Source organism: Aspergillus mulundensis (genome assembly GCF_003369625.1).
Source record: "Aspergillus mulundensis strain DSM 5745 chromosome Unknown scaffold_21, whole genome shotgun sequence".
Classification (NCBI taxonomy): domain Eukaryota; kingdom Fungi; phylum Ascomycota; class Eurotiomycetes; order Eurotiales; family Aspergillaceae; genus Aspergillus; species Aspergillus mulundensis.
In genome coordinates, this window is record NW_020797909.1 from 76,717 (window position 1) to 98,767 (window position 22,051).

General features: G+C 53.0%; 8 protein-coding genes across 8 annotated transcripts; 6 read left to right on the forward strand and 2 right to left on the reverse strand.

The window, feature by feature from the left end:
- Positions 1-212: 212 nt before the first annotated feature.
- DSM5745_11130 (uncharacterized protein) lies at positions 213-2,277 on the forward strand (the record flags this gene model as incomplete). Its single annotated transcript, XM_026753146.1, has 4 exons — positions 213-290; positions 346-1,080; positions 1,128-1,210; positions 1,731-2,277. 4 exons carry the CDS (start codon positions 213-215, stop codon positions 2,275-2,277), a joined length of 1,443 nt encoding a protein of 480 aa, XP_026598221.1.
- Positions 2,278-3,370: 1,093 nt separating this feature from the next.
- Positions 3,371-5,149, forward strand: DSM5745_11131 (aminoglycoside phosphotransferase family protein; the record flags this gene model as incomplete). Its single annotated transcript, XM_026753147.1, has 3 exons — positions 3,371-3,775; positions 3,828-4,206; positions 4,260-5,149. The coding sequence occupies 3 exons, from the start codon at positions 3,371-3,373 to the stop codon at positions 5,147-5,149; spliced, it is 1,674 nt and encodes a 557-aa protein (XP_026598222.1).
- A 335-nt stretch (positions 5,150-5,484) lies between these two features.
- Positions 5,485-6,625, forward strand: DSM5745_11132 (uncharacterized protein; the record flags this gene model as incomplete). The annotated part of the gene is made up of 2 exons (XM_026753148.1): positions 5,485-6,128; positions 6,196-6,625. 2 exons carry the CDS (start codon positions 5,485-5,487, stop codon positions 6,623-6,625), a joined length of 1,074 nt encoding a protein of 357 aa, XP_026598223.1.
- A 1,822-nt stretch (positions 6,626-8,447) lies between these two features.
- Positions 8,448-11,816, reverse strand: DSM5745_11133 (uncharacterized protein; the record flags this gene model as incomplete). The annotated part of the gene is made up of 4 exons (XM_026753149.1): positions 8,448-10,626; positions 10,687-10,800; positions 11,082-11,704; positions 11,763-11,816. 4 exons carry the CDS (start codon positions 11,814-11,816, stop codon positions 8,448-8,450), a joined length of 2,970 nt encoding a protein of 989 aa, XP_026598224.1.
- A 319-nt stretch (positions 11,817-12,135) lies between these two features.
- Positions 12,136-14,612, forward strand: DSM5745_11134 (Aconitate hydratase, mitochondrial; the record flags this gene model as incomplete). The annotated part of the gene is made up of 3 exons (XM_026753150.1): positions 12,136-12,201; positions 12,261-12,703; positions 12,770-14,612. 3 exons carry the CDS (start codon positions 12,136-12,138, stop codon positions 14,610-14,612), a joined length of 2,352 nt encoding a protein of 783 aa, XP_026598225.1.
- A 383-nt stretch (positions 14,613-14,995) lies between these two features.
- Positions 14,996-16,664, forward strand: DSM5745_11135 (sugar porter family MFS transporter; the record flags this gene model as incomplete). Its single annotated transcript, XM_026753151.1, has 2 exons — positions 14,996-15,241; positions 15,297-16,664. 2 exons carry the CDS (start codon positions 14,996-14,998, stop codon positions 16,662-16,664), a joined length of 1,614 nt encoding a protein of 537 aa, XP_026598226.1.
- A 144-nt stretch (positions 16,665-16,808) lies between these two features.
- On the forward strand, positions 16,809-18,812 carry DSM5745_11136 (putative C6 transcription factor; the record flags this gene model as incomplete). Its single annotated transcript, XM_026753152.1, has 1 exon — positions 16,809-18,812. One exon carries the CDS (start codon positions 16,809-16,811, stop codon positions 18,810-18,812), a length of 2,004 nt encoding a protein of 667 aa, XP_026598227.1.
- A 357-nt stretch (positions 18,813-19,169) lies between these two features.
- On the reverse strand, positions 19,170-21,354 carry DSM5745_11137 (putative arsenite efflux transporter ArsB-like; the record flags this gene model as incomplete). Its single annotated transcript, XM_026753153.1, has 3 exons — positions 19,170-19,514; positions 19,566-21,223; positions 21,279-21,354. 3 exons carry the CDS (start codon positions 21,352-21,354, stop codon positions 19,170-19,172), a joined length of 2,079 nt encoding a protein of 692 aa, XP_026598228.1.
- Positions 21,355-22,051: the final 697 nt, after the last annotated feature.

Consider the following 22,051-nt stretch of genomic DNA (forward strand, 5'->3'; position numbering starts at 1 on the left):
TCGCAAGGGGGTCAAATAAAGGTATCTTAGGATTGTCTACTCCGATTGCCGCCGGTTGCTGCTGGATGCGGAGGGGCGGAGTGTTCCGGGCGTCTAGTTAGGGCTCGGAGCACTCCAGGTCCAGTGGGACCACTATACACACTTTATGCATCGACAATGGTATATAGATGCACGGCGGATTAAAGAAACGACAATGACATATCTCCAACGCAATGGAAAATCGAACTCCATCACCCTGGCAGTCAATTCTGGCCGGAGGGGCTGCCGGTGGCCTCGAGAGCCTGTTGACCGTGAGTCCGGTCTCCAACCTTTCTAGGCATCAGACGTACGGAGTACTGACCTCAGGATCTCTTCGTATGGAAGTATCCAACAGAATACCTCAAAACCCGCCAACAACTCCAACCCACCTCATCCAGCAAGCCCCTCTCCCCCTGGCGACTTCTACTCAGCACCCTCCGCCAACACGGCCTATCGCACATGTACACCGGCAGCACGGCATTCTGCATCTCCAACGCCGCCAAATCCGGCGTGCGCTTCCTCGCCTTCGATTCCGCCCGACAGCTAATGCCCACGGACTCCTCCGGCGCCCCAACAGCATTGGGCACCATGTTCGCCGGAATGATCGCCGGCGCAGCGGAGAGCGTATTCGTCGTAACGCCGGGCGAAACGCTCAAGACCAAGATCATCGACGACCAGGCCGGGGCGCGGCGATATAGGTCTGCAACGCACGCGATCCGGTCTGTGGTGGTTGCTGAGGGGGTTGCTGGCTTATACCGGGGCGTTGTGCCGGTGACGCTGAAGCAGTCGGCGAATGCGATGGTGCGGTTTACGAGCTATAGTTTCTTTCTCGGGGCGCTGCGCGATGTGCTGGGGTCTGGGGCGTCGGTTCTTGCGGGTGCGTTGGCGGGTGTGGTGACGGTTTATGCGACGATGCCGTTTGATACGCTGAAGACGCGGATGCAGGCTGTTGATGGGCGGGCGCGGTATCGAGGGACGCTGGATTGTTTGAGGGCTGTTGTGGCGAATGAGGGCGTTGCTGTGCTGTGGCGGGGGACGACGCCGAGGTTGGCGCGGTTGAGTGTGAGTCTCCTGTTTGTTTTTCTTGGTTTGTATGCTGACGGGTGTAGATATCCGGTGCTGTCAGTTTCAGCATCTATGAGAGTGTGGTCCAGTGGACATGGTCGTTGCGGTCGGGAGGTCTTGCTGGCCTGTAAAAGAATGATAGTCCCAAGGTCCACACTATGGCAGCACTGCAAGAATTAAGGTATACCTAGAGCCAGGGCTGGTTGAACACGTAGATGTTTATACGCATGGATTGAAAATATATAGCTGTCGTGGGGGACCAATAGAATGGACGCTACCCTCTCACTGGCATCTACGGAGTAGGTATGCCATGTATGCGAGCTATTTCATTGGCTAGTTACTATTGACATTGCCCAATCATCGATGCCAACTCCTACAGTCGAGATGGGCCTCCAGGTAGCTTTCTTCTCCTGCTGTTCCTGTTTTGATCAGAACTCATTACGCTATAGCAGGCACGTGACCCTACCTAACAACGGCACGTGACCAGCTTTGTTTACCCTTCGACCCCCCAGTCTCTGAGTCTCTGAGTCTCTGAGTCTCTCAATTGCTGCTTCAGCCCCTCCAGCATGTTGTCGCGTTTCTGGGAACTCTACTCAGCGGCACTCCACCCATTCATCAGAGATCATCCGCCTAGACCTAAGAAGCAGACGCGACACATACACCATCCGCCTGCATCCTCAACGTGATTTGCATCGAATCGGCATTGGGGCTTCAGCGCAGGTCTACGAAGTCGATGGTCAGATCGTCCTGAAGACCTCTTGGGTGTTTGAACAACCGGGTAGCGATGCCTCCGACAATGGTCGATGGCACTACGCTTCCGACACTCTCTTCCAATCCAACTTGCTGCAAAACGAACAGACGGTCCTGCGCCTGCTTCAGCAACGGCCACACCCTCATATCATAGAAGCCATCGACGCCGAGCAGCCTGAAGGAATCTACCTCCGCAGATATCGCCCAATGTCTCTGGATCAAGGCCCATCGCCCGACCAGCTCCATCGGATTTGCTGGTACCGTGGTCTTACCGATGCGCTTTGCCATATCCACAGCCCTGGTATAGCCCATGCAGATGTACGCATTGAGAACGTCCTTTTCGACGAATACGGTCGTGCTATACTCTGCGATTTCAGCGCCTCCTGTCCTCTCGGTCAGCCGAATCCTCCCAGCTGTTTCCCCGGACCTTCCACTTCCGGTTAATGGTCACTCGCCAACTCTATCTGAGAAGATTGATATGTTTGCAATGGGGTCGCTTATTTTGCAGGTAGAGCATGGTGCCAAACCTGAGCTGTCTGTTGACAGTGATGGCATACTGGTTCTGCCCGAAATACGAACCGGTCATCGAATGCTTGATGCGATCATCCGGAAGGCTTGGCTCGGGGAGTATAGCCGCACCTCTGAGATGTTGAAACACCTTGATTCTATTGATACAAGCGGTGCTTACGACATTCATGCTCATGATGTCAAAAAGCACTCGGGATCATCCGAATACTTGAGAGGTTGGATCAGAAAATGGAGAGAGTGCCGCGAGTCTAAGTTTGGTAAGTTTTATTCATTATAGTCCATGGCGTCTACCCCTTGGAGGCTGACCGGATATCTGTCTAGGTTGTGTTCTTGATGGTCTACTGTCAGAAGATCAATTGCAGGCCCTAGCTGACAGCGACGGTTTTATAAAGACGTGGATTTACGTTTTACTGATTTTCGGGCAAATCTGTAGTTAGGGCTATTGTAGAAGCCAAAAAGCTAGTACCATACCAAGACCAACAAGATGAGACGTCTTGAACCAGTTTATGGTACTAGCAGAGATACACTTACCTGCATCTAGGCACCGTTGGCAGCTCCTCCGCAGCTCGGGCTTTTATCTCGACGGTTATGAGAGCTTGCCATGGGCACCTCCGGCCAGGATGATTTTCGAAACAGGGAGCCGGGACTTTTCGAACTTCCCTACGGTGGCAGGCATATATAGTGGTCGTAACCATTGTTTGACACATGGCGGCATCTAGGGTTGCATTAGCCAGACGTATGACAACAGTGGAATAGTGGATGGGTACCTCTTTTTCTTCCTCGGCCCACCCTCTAGCATCTCGTCCTCTGCCAACATGTGAGGCCATGGCTTCAACCTGCAAGACCACGTTCAGAGATCTGTGAGGACTTGTATTTTGATTGGACAAGACCTGCAGGTTGGACTTGTCATCACGGAATCCTTCCTGTCACGTGGTTCAAGCCACTCCAGGTTGCCATCGGAAGCAGAACAGAACCTGCATTACAAGTGTTTGGCTTCCGAGATATCGCGATGCAACGGCCCTTCAAAGCTTCAAGACTTTTCACTGAGCAGTCAAGATTCTTTATGGGTTCTGGCAAGGATTTGCGACTTCTCAAGCAGAACTGCTCTGCGAACCTAGAGCGAATTGAATCAAACGACCACTTCTTCTGCTACACGTCTGGTCGTTGGCTATACAATGAGTCGCTCCAACTCAAAAAGCGATACATCAGATTCAATGTTCCAGCTCTGCAGCAGATTGCTGGCCGTATAGCCAGCAGTCAGTGTGTCGAAATGACAAAAATACCGGAGGGGCTATACAACAAGGTGTTCTCTTTGAGAATGGAGAATGGCAGGGAGATCCTGGCGAGAATCCCAAACCCCAATGCTGGTCATCCCCAGCGTGTGGTCGCTAGTGAAGTCGCAACACTTGATTTTGTGCGTGATCCTGTTGCTCCCTTCTTAATTCATCTGCTAACTTTTGATGCAGCTTCGCAATGTTCTCGATGTCCCGGTTCCCAGAGTTCTTTCCTGGAGCTCTCCGTCTCAGCCAAACATGGTGGGTGCAGAGTATATACTCATGGAAAGAGTCAAAGGACGCCAGTTAAGTGAGGTCTGGGGTGCCATGTCTGAAGCTCAACACTTTGGTCTGGTGAAAAGCCTCGTGGAAATCGAGCGAAAGCTGGTGAATGTCAAGTTCTCGCTCCATGGCAGCTTGTACTATAAAAGTACAGGCTATCATGGCAGAGATGTTGTTGATCCAACTGAACCAGCAAAGGAGGTTGCATCGGATTTCATCATCGGTCCCACAACCCAGCGGTCCTTTTGGGAAGACGGAAGAGGAGAGTTAGATATTGATCGGGGGCCATGTATGCCTTCTACACTGGTTTCCTTGTTCCACGCACTGATGGGTCGAATCTAGGGGGGACCGCCCAGGAATACCTTTCATCCGTCGCAAACCGCGAGATCGCCCTGATCCAAAATTTCGTCCCTAGCAAGTCTAGCAACACGTCTGCACTACTGGGGAAAACACAAGAGGCACTTGATGAGCATGTCCATCTTCTTGGACAGTTCCAAAAAGTGCTGCCTCACATACTACCACCACAAGAAACGCTTCGTCCCGTTCTGCTGCACCATGATCTCCATGCGGACAATATATTTGTTGATTCCTCAGACCCAACAAAAATATCAAGCATAATCGATTGGCAGGCAGTCTTCGCCGCCCCGCTCTTCATGCAAGCAAGATTCCCTTCGGTCTTTGATTGCGATGATCCCTACCCATGGGGTGCTGTCCAACCCAAGTTACCGCAGGATTTCGATGCCCTCACGCAATCGGAGAAAGAGTTGGCTGAAGAGACCCTTGTCCGGCTTAGGCTGAAAAAGTTCTACGAACTCGCCTCGAGAAAATTCAACCAGCCTCTCGTGATGGCCATGGACGCCATGAGAAATGACGACGATCCCACTACCTTCATATTCCATATTGTTGGGCAATCTTCGCAGGACGGTCCAGTCCCGCTCAAAGAGCTCCTGATACAAATATACGAGAACTGGGATCGAATCATGGAGCGCCGAGGCTTGGCGACTCCATGCCCATGCCCTATTTCTTTCTCCAAAGGCGAAATTGACAAGAGCCGACAACGGGTAAAAGAATGGGCGGATGCATATGGCGAATTTGAATGCTTGCGAGCTGATATCGCGGGTCAGGATGGCTGGGTCGCACATGAGGAATACGATGAAGCCATGCGCAGGTGGGATGACAATAGAGCTACCTTGGAACTTCTTCGAGAACGAGTAGATAAGTTGCTGCTATAGTAACGGAGTCGGGATGAGAACGGGAAAAGATAGGAACATCCAGAGTTATTCCGTTACTTCAGCTGGACATCCTCGTACCATCCAGTATGTTCGAGGTCCAGATGGTACATCTCGCTTCACGAGGTCAGGACCAAGATTATCGTTTTATCTTCTGAGAGTCTTGCGGTTGGATGTTGCACGCCCTGTTCTGTACACAAAAGGCACGTGTTGTTCCATGACTCACTCAGTGTCAGCTTACCAGGCAAACGCCGTCTATTAGCGTATAACCGCCACCGTCCATATTCTCCCCTCTATCCTACTTTCTGCCTTTCCATGCTGTTGAGGAGAGTCCCAGTATGACGGACTCGCCTTATATGCTCTCCGAAGCAGCTAGCCGCCTTCGCCTCGGCATCCCATGTGTCCTTGCCGACGAAAGCCCTTGCCTTGGTGGCTCACACCGCATCTTCAAGATTGTCTTTGAAGACTCCATACAATGGGCTGCGCGGGTCAGTGACGATTCCAATAATTGGAGAAACGAACTTCGAGCTGTCAGACAGTTTCGACACATCAAAAAGCACCGTCCGACGATCAAAGCGCCTGACCTCTTCGTTGAAGAAGAGTACCCCGTGGTATATTCGGAGTGGGTCAGTGGCAAGCCTCTTGCCATCTGGAATTCCCAAATCCCTCTCCTTAAACGCCAGAGGCTTTTGGATGACTTGGCGGAATTCTTATTGACACTATGGACTACCCCTGTTCCTTCCGCCCTTGCTCAGGGGAAAAGTTGCTTGTACTCCGCATGGCTTACTGAAAGTTTGGATCGAGGACTTCGGCGGACCCTCAAGGGTACTGCGAGATGGGGAAATGCTATCAACTACCTGATTATGCGGTCCATGATCCCGGATTATGCCGCCGAGTATGATCAATACTCTGGCCTCGGGTTTACCCACGGAGACCTGAATGCCCATAATATCATGAAAAGCGACCAATTCCACTTGACAGGGTAAGCACAATGTGTTGTTTTCCGATGTTTTGTCCAGTACCATTATAACAGATGTGCTCGATTACAGGGTCATTGACTGGGATTGGATGTCTGTGGCGCCGCTGCCAGCCATTATTCATCACCCCTGGTTCATAGCCGATATTCGTGGATGGAATAACGACGGTATATCGGAGAGCGAAAGCTTCGAAGTCGATCGTCGTTATCTCGAGAATTCAATCAGGGGAAAAGAGACGTCGCAAGACCTGCCTCTTACTGTATCGACGTTGTTGAGTGACTCCGGCAGGCGACTCTTTTTCCAATCCGCATTTCACTTCAAAGGTATCCATGAGGAGTTTGTGAGGATGCACTGCCCTTGGACAGAGGAAAATATCGGGGCTGCAATGCCACAACTAGACGCCGTGCTTCGCTTGTACCCTGATTTGGCAGGTGAAGAGGGAGTACGGGAAGTCAAAGAGCTGCTCCGGCTCAGCGGCGAGCAGCAAGGGCAGGAAGTGTAGCTAGTCTTCAGCTGCCAGGGCAGGGAATTGATAGCTGCAGTTCTCTTGCAATGATCAAGCCCAAAATCGCCAAGGGCATGACCGGAACCCTGCAGGTGCTCTACCTACCCACCACGGAAGCCAAGTTTCGAATGAAGAAACTGAGTTACCCTTGGACTTGAACGAGGCTGCCGAATATTTGAACCCCTCTCTCGCAAAGGTCCTGAGATCCAAGTTTGGCAGCCCTTCGATTTATGCAGGTTAGCAGAAGTTCGGCTCTTGGCTGAGTGAGCATGGCGCATGTAATCCGTTGGCGACTGGGGTAGGGATGGGGCCAGATAATTGACATATAAGGAGGCCTTAATGTTCCCTTGGACCTCGACACTTCTCTACCACCAGACCCATCAAATCTAGTGACGTGGTCTTCTACAGCCGGTCAATGTTTGCTGCTTTTCTAAAGTGACCAGCTGAATTATTGTCAAACATACTACAGTGCTTTCCTACACCACAAGCTTCCTGCCGCGAGTTGAAGAGCGCAGTCAAGTGAAAGGGTACTACAATAGATGGCCTGGGAGTATATCCTTGTCTAATTATTCTTGGTGTTAACTAATGCTATAAATTATTCGTGCTTGGGTTACTACTATTCCCAATTCCCCTGTTGTCTAGCACTGCAGCTTTAACAATGTTGTTAAAATTATAGTAACTCTGCCATGCAAGCACGAAAGCAAAGAGCTAGTAGAACTTGTTATGTCCGAGTCTAATGCTGAAAGGGTTTGCCGCCAATTCAGTGTTGGGGTTGAGAGGTCTCTGCTGTTAGGCAGTAAAGACCCCATGGTCTTCGCCCAGGAGCCTCATTAAAGCGGCCTTATCCAAATAGGGCAAGTCATGTTGATTCTAGAAAATCAAGTCTGTCTATCTACATATATGCATCATAAGAGAGCTATCTGAGAGGAGAATAGCACGAGCAATTAGCCAGTAAAAACTGCAACGCAAGTGCTCATTCTGTGGTCTACCAAACTTGCAAGTAGTAGATTGAAACCATGATGATTTTGGCCCGATCATCTCTGTAAACCCGGATGAGATCCACGTCAACACCGTTGGCTTTATGGACGTGACTTATGCTCCGCCCATGGTTTGATTGGACAGATACCTATGACTACCAGGAGAGAAGCCTTCGAGTGCAGGTGGAGTGCGCACGACTGCAAGCTATACTCTGCATAGACTGCGACCGGAAGTTCTCAATCTGTTCCTGAGGAAGAGAAATATCCTCTGCTTGGGGGGGTGGTCATAGAAAAAGTCAACCGACTGTCCGAGTTGGTGAGGACTCTTGTAGTGAACAACACCAGTCAACGGACGCCTCCTTCACCCTCTTGAGTCAGCCAATCATCCTTTTAGTGATATTTGACGCTCCTTGGGCCTTCGATCCCAAGCGTTGGCTTGATGAAGCGGAGGAGGAGCGACGGAAGTTGTAGATGGCTTTCGACAAGTGAGGGCGAGGATACATCTGTTTTGAACTGGCGCATACGGAGCTTTATCTTGTAGCCGCAACCTTGGTTCGCGAATTTGACACGACCTTGTTTGAGACAGATGTCAATGATGTGGCATATTTGCATGACTATCATCTCTTCATGCCAAAGATAGGGTCCATGGCGTGTGAATGTCAAGGCGAGAATAGCGACAGATGCAAACAAATTGAGATACATCGAAATGTTTTTTTTTTTTCCCGACATGGACGCCACTGCGGATAAGACGCTCGCAGAAGGACACGTCATTCCATGACTTGGTTAAATCAGACTGTTGGGTTCAGATTCGTTGGACGCGGGTATATATTTTGGGACGACGATCAAAGCACAGAGGTGTCCAAGCAGACGGAAAAGGGGTCCCACCCCCAATCTCCGTGAAGATACTCTGCGAAAAAGCTCTCCATCATGGAGTCTACCGGTGTCGTTGCGAATTCATCAGGATATTGCCCATCGTATGGAAATGGTTGCATCGCTGGAAGAGGGTCAGTGGATTGCCCCGGGTCGCCGACCGTGCCCAATGTGCCATTAGATTTCCATGCAGGTTCATCGTGGAGCAGAGGATCGACAGACTGCCCATCGCCAGTTACTCGGCTTTTCGAACGAGGTAACTGTAAATCGGACGACGAGCCAGAGCCACTGGCTCGCAGACGGCTCAGCCGCTTGATAGTTAGGTCAACGATCCTGTCAAAGTTCTCTCTTCCATTGCGCACCGAGGGCCACCACTGTCCGCCGATACTAAGAAGGTTCGAACATACTCGAAGGTCGCGCAATGCGTCCGCGAACGGAACCACAAGTTGTATGTCGGGCGACGCCCAGAGGCAGTACACAATGGTCGCTCCGGACGAGAAGATACCATGGATATTTCGCCAGTTATAATAAAGGCTCTCTTCATCGTTGAGGCGATTGTAAATGTGGATACGCTCACTGGAAGACTGATAGCACTGGAGAAGGGCAGAATGTGTTGGAGACGGAACTGCCTGCGATGGTTGGTACAAGAGCGTCACAGCTCCATGATAAAGCACTTCAAGCTTAAGCCATTTAAGGCGGATTTTTGCTAGCTCGGCCTCATTCTGCTGCTGATGCGCGTCTGATCCCAACCACGTGTGTCTGGTTTCCGCGAGCCACCCATCAAGAGCTGCCTTCATACGGCTCTGCTCCGTGGTATGGTCCGCGGGCCAATGGAATACCCTGCCCTCGGTGGGGAGATGGTAAAACAGCATCTTGATTTCCGAGATATGACAATCTAGTGCAAATCGTTGGATAGACAGCGCCATGTCTTCCGAAAGGCGGGCGTAATGGCCATTCATGCCATTCGCCGGTAACCCCCAGTCCGCGGGAACATCATTGAGAGTCGGCATTCGGAGATCGAAGGTCTCGTCACGTATGCCGAGCGGACGACCTTGGATAGTCGCAATGGATCGATCCAGGTTGTAGATGGTATAAAATACAAAACGCCGCACCGAGAGTAAAGTTGGTGAAGAATCGGAGACGTCCCTGGGCTCCCGATGCAAACCCAGGTCGATACAATGAGACATGGCTACATGTACCAAGGTCCAAATGTTGAGATTGGTAGGAGCGGTCATGCCCTGTATTGTGAAAAGTATGACGCTCTGCAATGCAGTTAACGATATGCTAGACAAACACTCCGGCGCTGCAGCTGCCGCAACTTTGTAAAAGCGAGTTGGTGAGAAGTCGAAGTTTTTATTGCGAGTAAGGACCGTCGCCGCGAGAGAAAACACCATAAAGACATGCAACACAGCGGTGTGAATTGGAATGGGGATGGCATCTTTATCGGCAACACTGTCACACCGTCCGTTGTAGAGAAACGGGGGGATCTCATCCGGCCAACCATTGGGGTCGACATTGTGAGTGCGGTCAAGCCCATATTCGACGCAGAGGCGAAGAGCGTTATAAGCATCGAGTAGCGATGCTGGGTGGAGGAAGGGATGATCAATGTGGATTTCACGAAGATAGACGTCAAACAATGTTGAAGCTTCCTCAGGGGAAGGAAGTTCAGTTGATAGCTTCTTGTAAAGTATGCGGTAGGAGTCGGCGGAGTGGTGCGAGGGTTCATGATGACTCCGGATTGGACCGGTCGACGTCGAAGCCGGGCTTGAAAGGGCATCGGCGTGAGCACCGATCAAATTTGTGAAGAAGAGCCCCGACGAAGATCCAAGATAGTGTTTCTGACGGGAATCTGAGTGAAGGGAAAGCATTCCTAAATCGACAGCAACCGAACGAGCTTCAGCAGCTGGGGGAGGGTCTGGCGGATTTGAATCAGAAGCCTGGAGGGCAGCAAGAGGCCGTTTTCGTGACGATGCCGGTTCACTCGTCTGACGCGCTGTGTCCGGCGACGGCCTTTCCAACAAGTTCCTCGAAGAATCGCCATCGGGAGCACTCGTGTCCAGCTGCGGCCCTTGTGTAAGATCAAAATCGGCGTCGAGTATCTTGATGTGCTGTTCCAACCACTGAATGCGGGCATGGCATCGAGCAGCATAGCTATAGCTGCTGTTAACATGGAGTCTGAACGGGTCAATGGGACGAGCGACAGCTACTTACTCGCGAGGAATGGACCGATCGTTGTTGCGGCCGTCAACATCTACGCAGGGAGCGGCAGCCTTTGCGCAATTTGAGCAAGCGGGAATGCCCCCATCACACTTGATGCGCTTGGCCCTGCATCGGCGACACGCCAAGCGCACCTTTTTATGTGGAGTGGACTGGTCATCGGCAGATCTCATGATGGGCAGCGCATGATTCCAGCGACAGCATGAAGAGTCCGAGAGAAAGAGAGTCGGATGCTCAAGCACTCGGAACACTCCGAGAAGGCAACAGCCGATAAGGGGCACGTGATTCGTTATCTGGGGTAGAAGAGGCTAGTCTACATCGGGCTTAGTCTGCTAAGGCTCAACCTCAAGCTTCAGGAACAACAACACCAACACCACCATCGCTCTCACGTTCGCAGCCTCTTGATTGTCGGGCCCATCTCCTCTCCCTTCTCCAGACCAGCACGAGTCTCTTCGTCAATCTCATATCTCTTCTGACAAAGCTCCACGCACCCCTCCACCTTGTCCACCGGCACCGCAACCACTCCGTCGGCATCCCCCACAATGTAGTCGCCCGGCTGGATAACCACTGCATCCCCACCTTCCGTACTGGTGTAGGTGACAGGGACGTTGAGCTCGGACGATCGAGTGAAGGTGTTCGATCCTAGGATGCTTATGTCCCTTGCGAAGAGGCCGATTCCCAGCTCCTGATGCTCAGCGAGATCTCGAAAGCGACCGTCAATAACAACCCCGGCGGCGCCCAGCTTCTTCGCTCTCGTACTCATCAGCCCTCCCCAGCATGCGCTAACCAGGCCCTTGGGCTGGGACACAAAAACAACGCTGTCTTTCGGGATCGCGTCTGCGAAATGCTTGGAAGGACTCGGAGCTGCCTTGTCGGAATCTCGCACCATCCGTACCGTGTACGCCGGTCCGAAAATCCGAGTCTTCGTGCACATCACTCCGGGCGAGTACATCTTCAGTCCCGACAGGTAGCCTCCATTAGGGACCCCGAGTCTAACAAGGGCATCGCCTATCTGCGCCTGCTCAGCAATGGTCCCGCGAATGGTGCTCATGGGAGGCAAGGGAACTTACATCGCATGAAGCAAACTTGCGGAGGGCACGAAGAGCATCGGATTTCAAAGTCATTTTGATACTGTCTTAAGGGTAATGTCCAACTGGAAAAGTGATATCAAGTTTAAAACAAATCGAATCGGCGCAAACAACAAGCCGGTTCACCCACACTGGAGTAATCCGGATGCGCACACATCGGCGTCGGATCGCTCCGCTCGAACAAACACCGCAGTCGGAGTGATCGCTGACCTCGGCATTTCTCGCGGTGCACGTCAATTCTTCTGCGATTGATCGGTGTTTATTAATTTCCTTTCTTTGATGCCTCTATCGACAATAACATATCGTCCCACGTCTCAGGATGCAACGGATCCCATCAACTGTGCGGCGCGAAGCAATGGCGCGCTACATCGCCAATGCTTCATTCCCAAGGCGATTCGCGACTCACCAGACGCCTTCACTCGTACGTGGACATACCCCGATATCTTATTCCACTCTGCTGACTCGTCGCATCGTTCACAGTTCGGTGTTGACTACGCGCGGCAGATTCGAAACCTAGAAATTGCAAAACAAGGCTCCTCGCGGCCACTGACGTTGACGGAAAAACTGTTATACTCCCACCTCATCAACTCCGAGAAGAATACCTGGCATGTGGAGCGCATCGAGCGCGGAAAGTCTATCCTGGAGCTTCGACCGGACCGAGTAGCCTGCCATGATGCGACGGCGACCATGGCCTTGCTTCAATTCATCAGTGCTGGCCTTCCGCGAGTAGCAGTTCCTACGACGGTACACAGCGACCACTTGATTATCTCTGAGAAGGGCGCTGAAGAAGATATGCGTCGTGCGCTTGGCGAGCATGCGGAGGTATACGACTTCCTCAGCAGCGCGGCGCGGAAGTACGGCATCGGCTTCTGGAAGCCAGGCTCGGGCATTATACACACTGTGATCTTCGAGAACTATGCAACGTAAGTTCGCTGTTCTCTGTTCTAGAAAGATTCATCGCGTCGCATGCTGACCTTATTCGGTTGTAGACCGGGAGGTCTTATCATCGGAACGGATTCACACACTCCAAACGCTGGCGGGCTGGGCATGCTAGGAATTGGAGTGGGCGGCGCCGATGCTGTTGATGCCATGTCGGGAATGCCTTGGGAACTTGTCGCTCCTAAAGTGGTAGGGGTTCGTTTGACAGGGAAGCTGCAAGGTTGGACGTCAACCAAGGATATTATTTGCAAAATCGCCGGTCTGTTGACAGTATCGGGAGGGAAGGGTCGCGTTATCGAGTTCTTTGGGCCGGGGACCCAGACCTTGGGAGCGACAGCTATGGCGACCATTTGCAACATGTCAGCAGAAATTGGGTCGACGTCGTGCATCTTCCCATACAACGACGCGATGGGCCGATATCTCGAGGCCACGCAACGAGCACATGTCATTGACAAGGTACAAAACGTGAGGTCCGCGCTGCTCACCGCGGATGAAGGCGCCGACCTATACTACGATCAAATTATCGAACTCGATCTCAGTACGCTGGAACCGCACGTGAACGGACCGTTCACACCAGACCTAGCGCACCCTGTATCCAAATTGAAAACAGCCGTCGCTGGCGCAGACTGGCCTGTGGACTTGAGCCATGCCATGGTCGGGAGCTGCACGAATAGTTCATACGAGGACCTCGACAAAACGCGACAGATTGTCGCGCAGGCGCGAGCGGCCGGGATCGAAAAGTTCCCAACGCCTTTCATGGTGACACCGGGTAGCGAACAGATTCGTGCTACAGCGGAGGCAGATGGCATTCTGGACGAACTCCGGGAGGCTGGAGCTGTTGTTCTCAGCAGCTCATGCGGTCCATGCGTTGGATCGTGGGATCGAAAAGATGTCGATGTCAAAGGGAAGGAAAAGAACTCGGTCGTCTCCAGCTTCAACCGGAATTTTGTTGGCCGCCATGACAGTAACCCGGCCACTCATTCATTCGTAACCTCGCCGGAGCTTGTGGCAGCGTTCGCCTATGCCGGTCGACTCGATTTCAACCCTCTGACGGACGCCATTGGAGTACCCGGAAAACCTGGTAAGGAATTCTATTTCCGCCCTCCTATTAATCAGGAACTTCCTGCCTCCTTTGAGGCCGGCTTGGACACCTTTCAAGAGCCTTTGTCGGAAGGGACAGATATCCCTGTAGAGATACGTCCCGGGTCCGATCGGCTGCAACTACTCGAGCCATTTGCCCCCTGGCAGCAGGGGTGCGCTGATGGGATGGAACTGCTCATCAAAGTGAAGGGCAAGTGCACAACCGACCACATCTCCCCTGCCGGGCCGTGGTACAAATACCGTGGCCACCTTGAGAACATCAGTAACAATATGCTCACGACTGCCACCAATGCGTTTGTGGGACAAGGTGACCCGCGTCTGCTTGGCCACACCCGCCATCCTATTACGTCGGAGGTGGACGTTGTTCCGCAGGTGGCGCGGGATCTGAAGCGCCGCGGCGTTTGGTGGTGCATCGTAGGAGACAATAACTACGGCGAAGGCAGCTCCCGTGAACACGCGGCCCTCGAGCCCCGGTATCTGGGTGGATTGGCAGTCATTGCCCGCTCATTTGCTCGGATCCACGAAACCAACTTGAAGAAGCAAGGTATGCTTCCGCTGACGTTTGCGGACGCCAGCACATATGACCGCGTTGCGGAGGGAGATCGAATCACTTTGATTGGTGTGGAGGAAGGCGAGCTGTGTCCGGGCTCGTCCGTGACAATGCAAGTCAAGACCAGACGTGGAGAGGTCTGGGAAGCCGAACTAAAGCACAGCTTCCACAGCGGGCAGATTCCGTGGCTGCGCGCTGGAAGCGCCCTCAACCACATCAAAGCCACGGCGCTAGCTCAATAGAAAGTTTACCAACGATTTCCACCCTCGGACTTTCTCCACATCTCCGTAGACATTACTCCATTGCGCGCATTGCGAGTGATAATGGGCGCCTCCTGATTAGCCTGGGCTGGGGCGGGATAACCCATGGCACGTCCGGAGCCCTCCGGGGTCTCCTTCTCCGCATTTTCTTTCCCCACGGTATCAGACGATTGCATCGACTGGCAGATAGACGGTACATCGGCACGCCTGGATGGCAAGATGCGGTTGGCTTGCTGGCCACTATGGCGTCTGTTCCTATAAAGTCGCCCTCACGTTGCCCAGTGAGCTGTGCCATTCTATCCCTCACAGCATTTCTGTATTCTTTGTTGCACGACCCCCTCTACAGTAATCCAGAATCTACAATCATGCCGGCAGCAGGTGGTGGCTTTGACCGCAATGCCCTGCACAATGTCCCCAAGGCTGCCCGTGGGCCTTACATATGGCTTGCAGCCATCTGGGCATCCTATTGTGGTGGTCTGCATGGCTTCAACACTGCCAACATCTCCGGAGCCATGAGCCTCGACCCTTTTGTTCGTGACTTTGGCTGGACGCACTTGACAAGCGCCCAGGTCTCGAACAACTCCGGCTGGGCTGTCTCATCAATGCTGCTCGTAAGTGCAAGCAACCCCCTTCTTGCTACGCTTCTTCTGACGCATCTCTTGTCAGGGCCAAACCGCCGGCGTCATCATATCCGGCCCCTTGGGCGAACGTCGAGGCCGGAAATCTGTCATCCTTCTCAGCGCCATTCTCTATACCGTCGGGGCTGTCCTGATGGCAGGGAATGTCGGCTCCTTTGCAGAATTGCTTGTCGGCCGCGTGCTCTCTGGGCTGGGATCGGGATGTGGAATGACTGCAGGCCCGGTGTACATATCCGAGGTAGCCCCTAGGGAGCTTCGAGGTATGATGACTACTTTCTACAACATCAATATCATGGGCGGCGTGGCTGGGAGCTACTGGATCAATTATGCCTCGCTTCAAGTGCTTCCCTCTACCTCCAGCTGGCAGTGGCGGACGACCTTAGTGCTGCAGATGATTCCCTCGATCGCTCTTTTCATTGGATGGGCTTTTTTTCCGGAAAGTCCGCGCTATTTGCTGATGCGCGGTCGAGTCGACGCCGCGCAGAAAAGCCTGTTGAAACTCCGTGGTGGCCTAGATGAGTCGGATCCTTACGTGGCGCGAGAGTACGCCGAGCTGCAGAGCATGGCGGAGGTTGGATCTGAGAACAAGCGTGGGATAGATGCTCTCAAGTCGCTGGCTAAGGAATGTGTTCAAGACTCTGCCACCCGTCATCTCCTCTTCTTCGTGGTTTTGATCCAAACGTTCTTCATTATGTCGGGTGGCAACTCCATCACTTATTACGCTCCAACCGTCCTCGAGTCGATCGGCCTTGATGACACGGAAGTGCTTCTATTTACCGCCGTGTATGGATTGATCAAGGTCGTGTCAGTCTTCCTGTATGCATTTTTCCTGACGGAGCGCTTTGGGCGTCGTCCACTGCTCCTAATCGGATCAACTATCAACGTCCTGTGCCTGCTCTACCTCTCCGTGTTCCTCGGAGTTGCCAACATCTCCGGCACAGAGTCTCCCTCTCCGGCGGCCTGGGTCGCAATTGTTGCAATTTGTATATTTGCGATTGGGTATGGCTTCGGCTGGGCCCCGGTGTTCTCGCTGACTGCGTCTGAGATCTGCCCTACCCATTTGCGCGGCCCGATCGTCGCCATCGCCTTCACCTACCAGAACCTGCTGAACTTTGGCATCTCTCGTGGATTCCCTAACATGACCCAAGATATGCATGCGTGGGGGCCGTTTGCCCTTTTCACTGCGTTCACTGCTTGCGGGACGGCCTGGGCGTATCTAGCTTTCCCAGAGTGTAAGGGCAGGAGTATGGAGAATATCGGGGCCATTTTCTCGCTGCCCTGGTACCGCACGGGGTTCAGCAAGGTGGAAAACGAGGCAGGAATGGACGGTGGCGATGGCGACTTGGAGAAGGACGGGATTAGCAGCATGCACCAGGAGAACACCGTCAAGGCTTAGCATCATGATAGACACCTAGTGGATCCCATCGGCCTCGCATAAGCTTATGCGGAGTTGCCCCGAACTACTTAAGCTACTTCATTGTCCGAACTGCTCTTTCGTCTCTTGTTCGTTCCTTCCTCGTCCTATCTTAGCCACTCAAAAATGGACGTTCGGCCGCTTCGCACCTGCACTCTTTGTCGCCAGCGCAAGGTCAAATGCGACCGGCAACAACCTTGCTCCAACTGCACTAGAGCCGCGACAGAGTGTGTCTACCCGGCAGGCTTAGGTCGCGCCCCCAAGCGAGCTCGCAAGGCCGTTGAAGCACGGCTACTAGCGCAATTATCTCGATTGGAGTCCGTGGTCAAACACATGGAAACGCACTCGCCGAACGCGACTCCCAGCAATATGCCGCAATCTCAGCCCGAGGGGTGCAGCCCGGAGATCGAGCAGCAGTTTGGCCGGCTGGTGATCGACGACATGCAAAGCTGCTATGTGAGCAGTGCGCCGTGGACCCAACTGGGAGACGAGATTGATGAACTCCGCGACCTCCTCAACCAGCCCTCTTCCGACGATGAGGAGCAACCCACAATCACTGGGTTGGAAAGCACCGGATCCAGCAGCGCTCTTTTCGGCTTCCGGGCGCTGGCACATTCGCTCAGAGACTTTCATCCTCAAGTTCACCATGCTGTCGTGTTATTCGATACATTCAATGTCAATGTCGCTCCTCTGGTTCGCGTCTTCCACATGCCCACTTTGCATCGGTTGTTCTGGGACGCCATTGCGTCAATGGACAGCCTTGACAAGAACATTGAAGCATTACTATTCGCAATATATTACAGTGCAGTCATTAGCCTCGATCCTTCACAATGCTTTGACCTTCTAGGCATCTCGAGAGCTTCAGCGCTAGAGATGTACCGCTTCGCCGTCGAACAGGCCACAGCGCGCGCTGATCTCCTCAACACTCAGAACTTGATCTTGTTACAAGCAACCGTTCTCTTCCTCACAGCGCTCCGGAATGAAGACGATTCCCGCACCGTCTGGTCGCTTACGTCGCTTGTATACCACATTGCGCAGGCCATGGGTCTCCATCGCGATGGGGAACAGTTCGGTCTGAGGCCTTTAGAGACTGAGCTGCGAAGGCGCCTCTGGTGGCATATATGCCTGCTCGACAACCGCTCAACGGACTACCATGGCAGCGAACCAATCGTGCATGAATCTATTTTCGACACCAAGATGCCACTGAATATCAACGACGATGATATCACAGCCGAGATGACCCAGACGCCTGTCGAGCGAGAAGGTATAACAGAGATGACATTCTGCCTTATGCGCTGCCATGCCATGCGTGTAGTCTGGCAAGTTGGGTATATGGCTCCTCGCAGCACATGCAGGTCGGCGACAGCAGCAGATAACAATCTAGACTCGGCCAAACGAGAAGCTCTTGTGACTGACCTCGAGCGCCTTCTACAAGACCGGTTTTTGAAGCATTGCGACCTCAGCATCCCGTTCCTCCGCCTCTCCGCATCTATAGCTAGAATAATAACCCTTCGCATGTGGATGGCTATTCTCGTCCCAAGCTGTCACGCCGACGAGACCATCCGAGAACGCCTCTTCACTGAATCTATCGAAATGCTCGAGATATCGAACGACATACTAACATGCGACGACATCCGTCAGTGGGCGTGGCACTCTAAGACACACGTGCAATGGTACTCGATCGCCTTCCTGCTCGCCGAGCTATGCCGTAGGCCTCCAGGAATATTATGCGACCGCGCCTGGGAATGCGTCAGCGCGGTATATGAGCGATGGAGTAACATGGAAACGGAGAAGAAAGGGCCCTTGTGGCGGGCAATTCGGCGGCTTATGGCGAGGGCAAAGTATGTGCGAGAGCTGCAAAAGACGGCTTCTCATTCTGATGGAACAGGTACGCGGCATCGATGGAGAATTGCAGGAGAATCGGCGACACCTAGCGAAAAGGAAGCAGGTCGAACGGGGTCGGATGACTTCATTCTGATTCCTCAGAGTCAAGAGTGTTGGCCGAGCGACCCAACTGATGATCCATTCCTGGACATACTTCCTTCGGACACACTTGGGCTTCTTGATGATTCGTTGGACGTCTTGGGAGTAATGTTGGAGACGAACAGATTTCCCGGTGCGGCTGGATGATTGCCGAAGGCGTTGATATTCTCGTAACCCAGATGCAAGTGTGGTCAAGATATATACTGAATGCATCGTTGCGCTCTTGTGTTTAACCCACCGCTTCAGATTGTAGTCTCAACACACGATACAGTCGTATTTAAGCCGCCTACAACGCACTACATCATGCGACGATAGCACCGGCTTTTCCTCGAAACTACTCTGCTTCTCCGAGGTCAAAATAAAGAGAGCGCACCCCTGAAAGGTGAGGAAGCCAAGTTGAGTATACTAGAACAGGATTGTATATATTACGCCCCGTAGACTCGGGACAAAGATAGATGGAACCAGATAGCAAAAGCATCGCACAACACCCCAATGGTGCAGAAGTCATGAATCATACGGAGTAGTGTCACGCATAATATAAACCTCTCCCACAAGCACCGCACACCCAACAGCCATCGAAATCGCAATGATTGGCAAATTAACCATAGCAAAATCCAGACTGCGGACACGGATATGCTTGCGGGCAAGGATATCGCGCCATAGCAGGCCGGCGAGGGAAGCGCTGAAGGCCGTGCTGAAAGCGCCGTAGTTGACGCCCAGCGCCATACTGTAGACCGTAGCCCAGAAGGTGCGGTCGGTGATGGGGGTGCCGTTGGCGCGGTGGATGCCTTGCCATGTCTGGATTACGCGGGAGAGGAGGATTGTTGTGCCGATGTTTGTGCCGGCGAACTGGATGGTCAGTTTCAGTGAGGTGGATTAGGAGGAAGATGGGATGCTCACATTGCAAAGGATAACGGAGAGGAAGCCCATTCCACCGATGGCTCCGATTGTGCCGGTGCGGTTTACCCAGTGATCCCATCCGTAGGCGAAGACCTCGATCCACCCTTTGGTGGCTAAAGCTTGAACGAGAATGAACATGGCGAAAGCGAAGGGAACGAGAGGGAAAGGCATATGCGATATCACGGCAGTCACTGTGGGAAAGGTCTCTTGCAGCCATCGATAGGTAGCAATCGCCGATGACTCCAGTGTCGCCCTGGTGGGCTTCGGCTCTTTTGGAGGCTGAGAGGGTTGCACCGTTAATGTTTGTTTTGGGTGAATCAGGGTTGCTGGGCTGGGCGATAGGGAACTGACATTGGAAAGGCCCAACCCCCGCTTCTCCTCCAAAGCAAACATTCCGTTCGGTGATGGCTGAGCGGAGGCCGCTGCCGCGGATGGATGAGTCTCAAGGTCAGAATGGTCTGGCAGATCAGGGATCGGAATGACCACAGCCCCCGTCGGCTCCGGTTGCAAACTACCCCTGGCCATCTCCTCGTCACGCATGGCCCGCTCGGCGCGCGTGCGTTCCACGTCTTCTCGACCCTTGCGCGCAATTTCCCGTGTCTCGTGACGATGATGCCACCCATACGCAACGTCCCAGCAGAAAAGGACAAATGCAGCCGGCAAAGTAACCCAGAAAACAGGATGCGTATGACCTTGACTGGCTGCGTTGAGAGCCAGGACGGTGATTAGTGTGGCAGCCATGATGACGGCGCCAAATGCTGCTCCTCTTTTGTCTAGAAATGGATTAAGAATCTCCTCCAGTGACAGCATCTTATCCTCATCCCCGTTATTTGCTGCCTCTTGCTCCTCTTCCTCTGCACTGCCGCGCGCATTCGGAATATTAGGATTAACTGGGGCCTTGGCCTTCACTTCGTCCGGTAGCTCATGCATCTCGATCGACAACGGGACCAACGATTCGTCGGCAAATATGATGTATAGTAAGAATGGAAAGAGGACAATGGCGGTAATGACAACAGGGACAATCATGTTCGCTGTGTAGTCTATAAACTTGATCTGAAAAGCGCTGGTAAGAACGAGATTTGTCGGGTTCGAAGTGACGAGTATGGCAGATGCGATATTAGCGACAGCAAACTGGGTATAGATCCACGCTCGGGGGTGGACTATGTTGCTGGAAACGCGAGTCATGTACGCCAAAAAGGCAGTCCCCGAAAGAATAATGGGGTCGTTGCCGATGAAGCTTCCAAGGAGGAAGAAGAAGGCATAGAGGTAGAAAAACAGCCGATGTCCAACCTTGCCACCCTTTTGTAATACCTTGAAGGCCAGGTAGCGGATGAGCCCCGAGGCATCGATGGAGATGGCAATGTACGCGAGGGTGAGGAAAAAGACCATTATGTCAATCGGAGAGATGTTGTCCGCTTCAATTGTCCCATCGTGTACCTCCTTCCGCCCAATCGCTAATATCGCCAGCAGGAATAAATCCGCGATCAACGGCGCTGTCACGAAGTTGAAGGGAAAATCGAAGCGTACGAAACGGCCGCTTTTGCGATCATGTTCTCGCGGTTCTATCACTCTCAGGGCGGAGAGCGCACGAAGGATAGCGTTGGCAAATGTACGAGGGATGTAAACGGGAACATGGAATGGAAAGAGGACGACGATGTCTGCGACGGACTGCTCGTTAGACAGAGGTACTCGGTAGCCGGTTTGGTGACTTACTAGCGAGCACAAAGACAATCAATGTAATAATTGAGCGCCAGTCCTTGATACGGTCCGTATCCAGATCCTCTGCCATTGCAGACTGAATCAATAAACCAACTGACCCGGGAGTCAGTGTCTCTGAGGATATTCGCCGAGCGGCCGGAGCCCCGCCTGTTCCCCCACCGGTGTCACAATCTGTGGTCGGGCTTCTCCTCCCGACGAGTCTGAAGGGTTGTCAGGACCAGCAAACTATATCGCTGAGAAGGATCCCGATGTCAGCGGGCTTGCGGTGATCCATGAGAGAGAATATCGCTTGTTGTTTCTCGTGTCGCGGTGTTGGGCGGATGGCGGGGAACGAGCCAGGATATGCATTCCCCGGGCGCTCACCGCTTCAGCAGGGCGAAGCAGGGAATGAGCATCTTGACATCTGAGCCGCGTCACTGGAATGATGATCAGAAGAAGTCAGGCCAGCCATCTGGAGACTTCAGAGCACGGTGGAGGAGGGGAAGATTCGAGCCGGGCACCGCTGCGCCTCGACGGGCACCTTGGCGGCTAGTCCAGGACGGGTTAGCTCGGCTGTCACGGGCCTGCTCGTCATCCCAACTGGGTTTAGTTCGATGCCCGGGCCTTCCTCTCTTGTCGCGACCATCCCCAGATCCTTCAACATTCATGTGTTTTCCCCGTGGTCTTTAAGTACAGAGTACGGGCGGAGTCTATCCCTGCTCTCTATCACCAAAGTCATGCGAACAGTCAGGATGTATCTATCTGAATGTCACTCCGAACCACTCGAA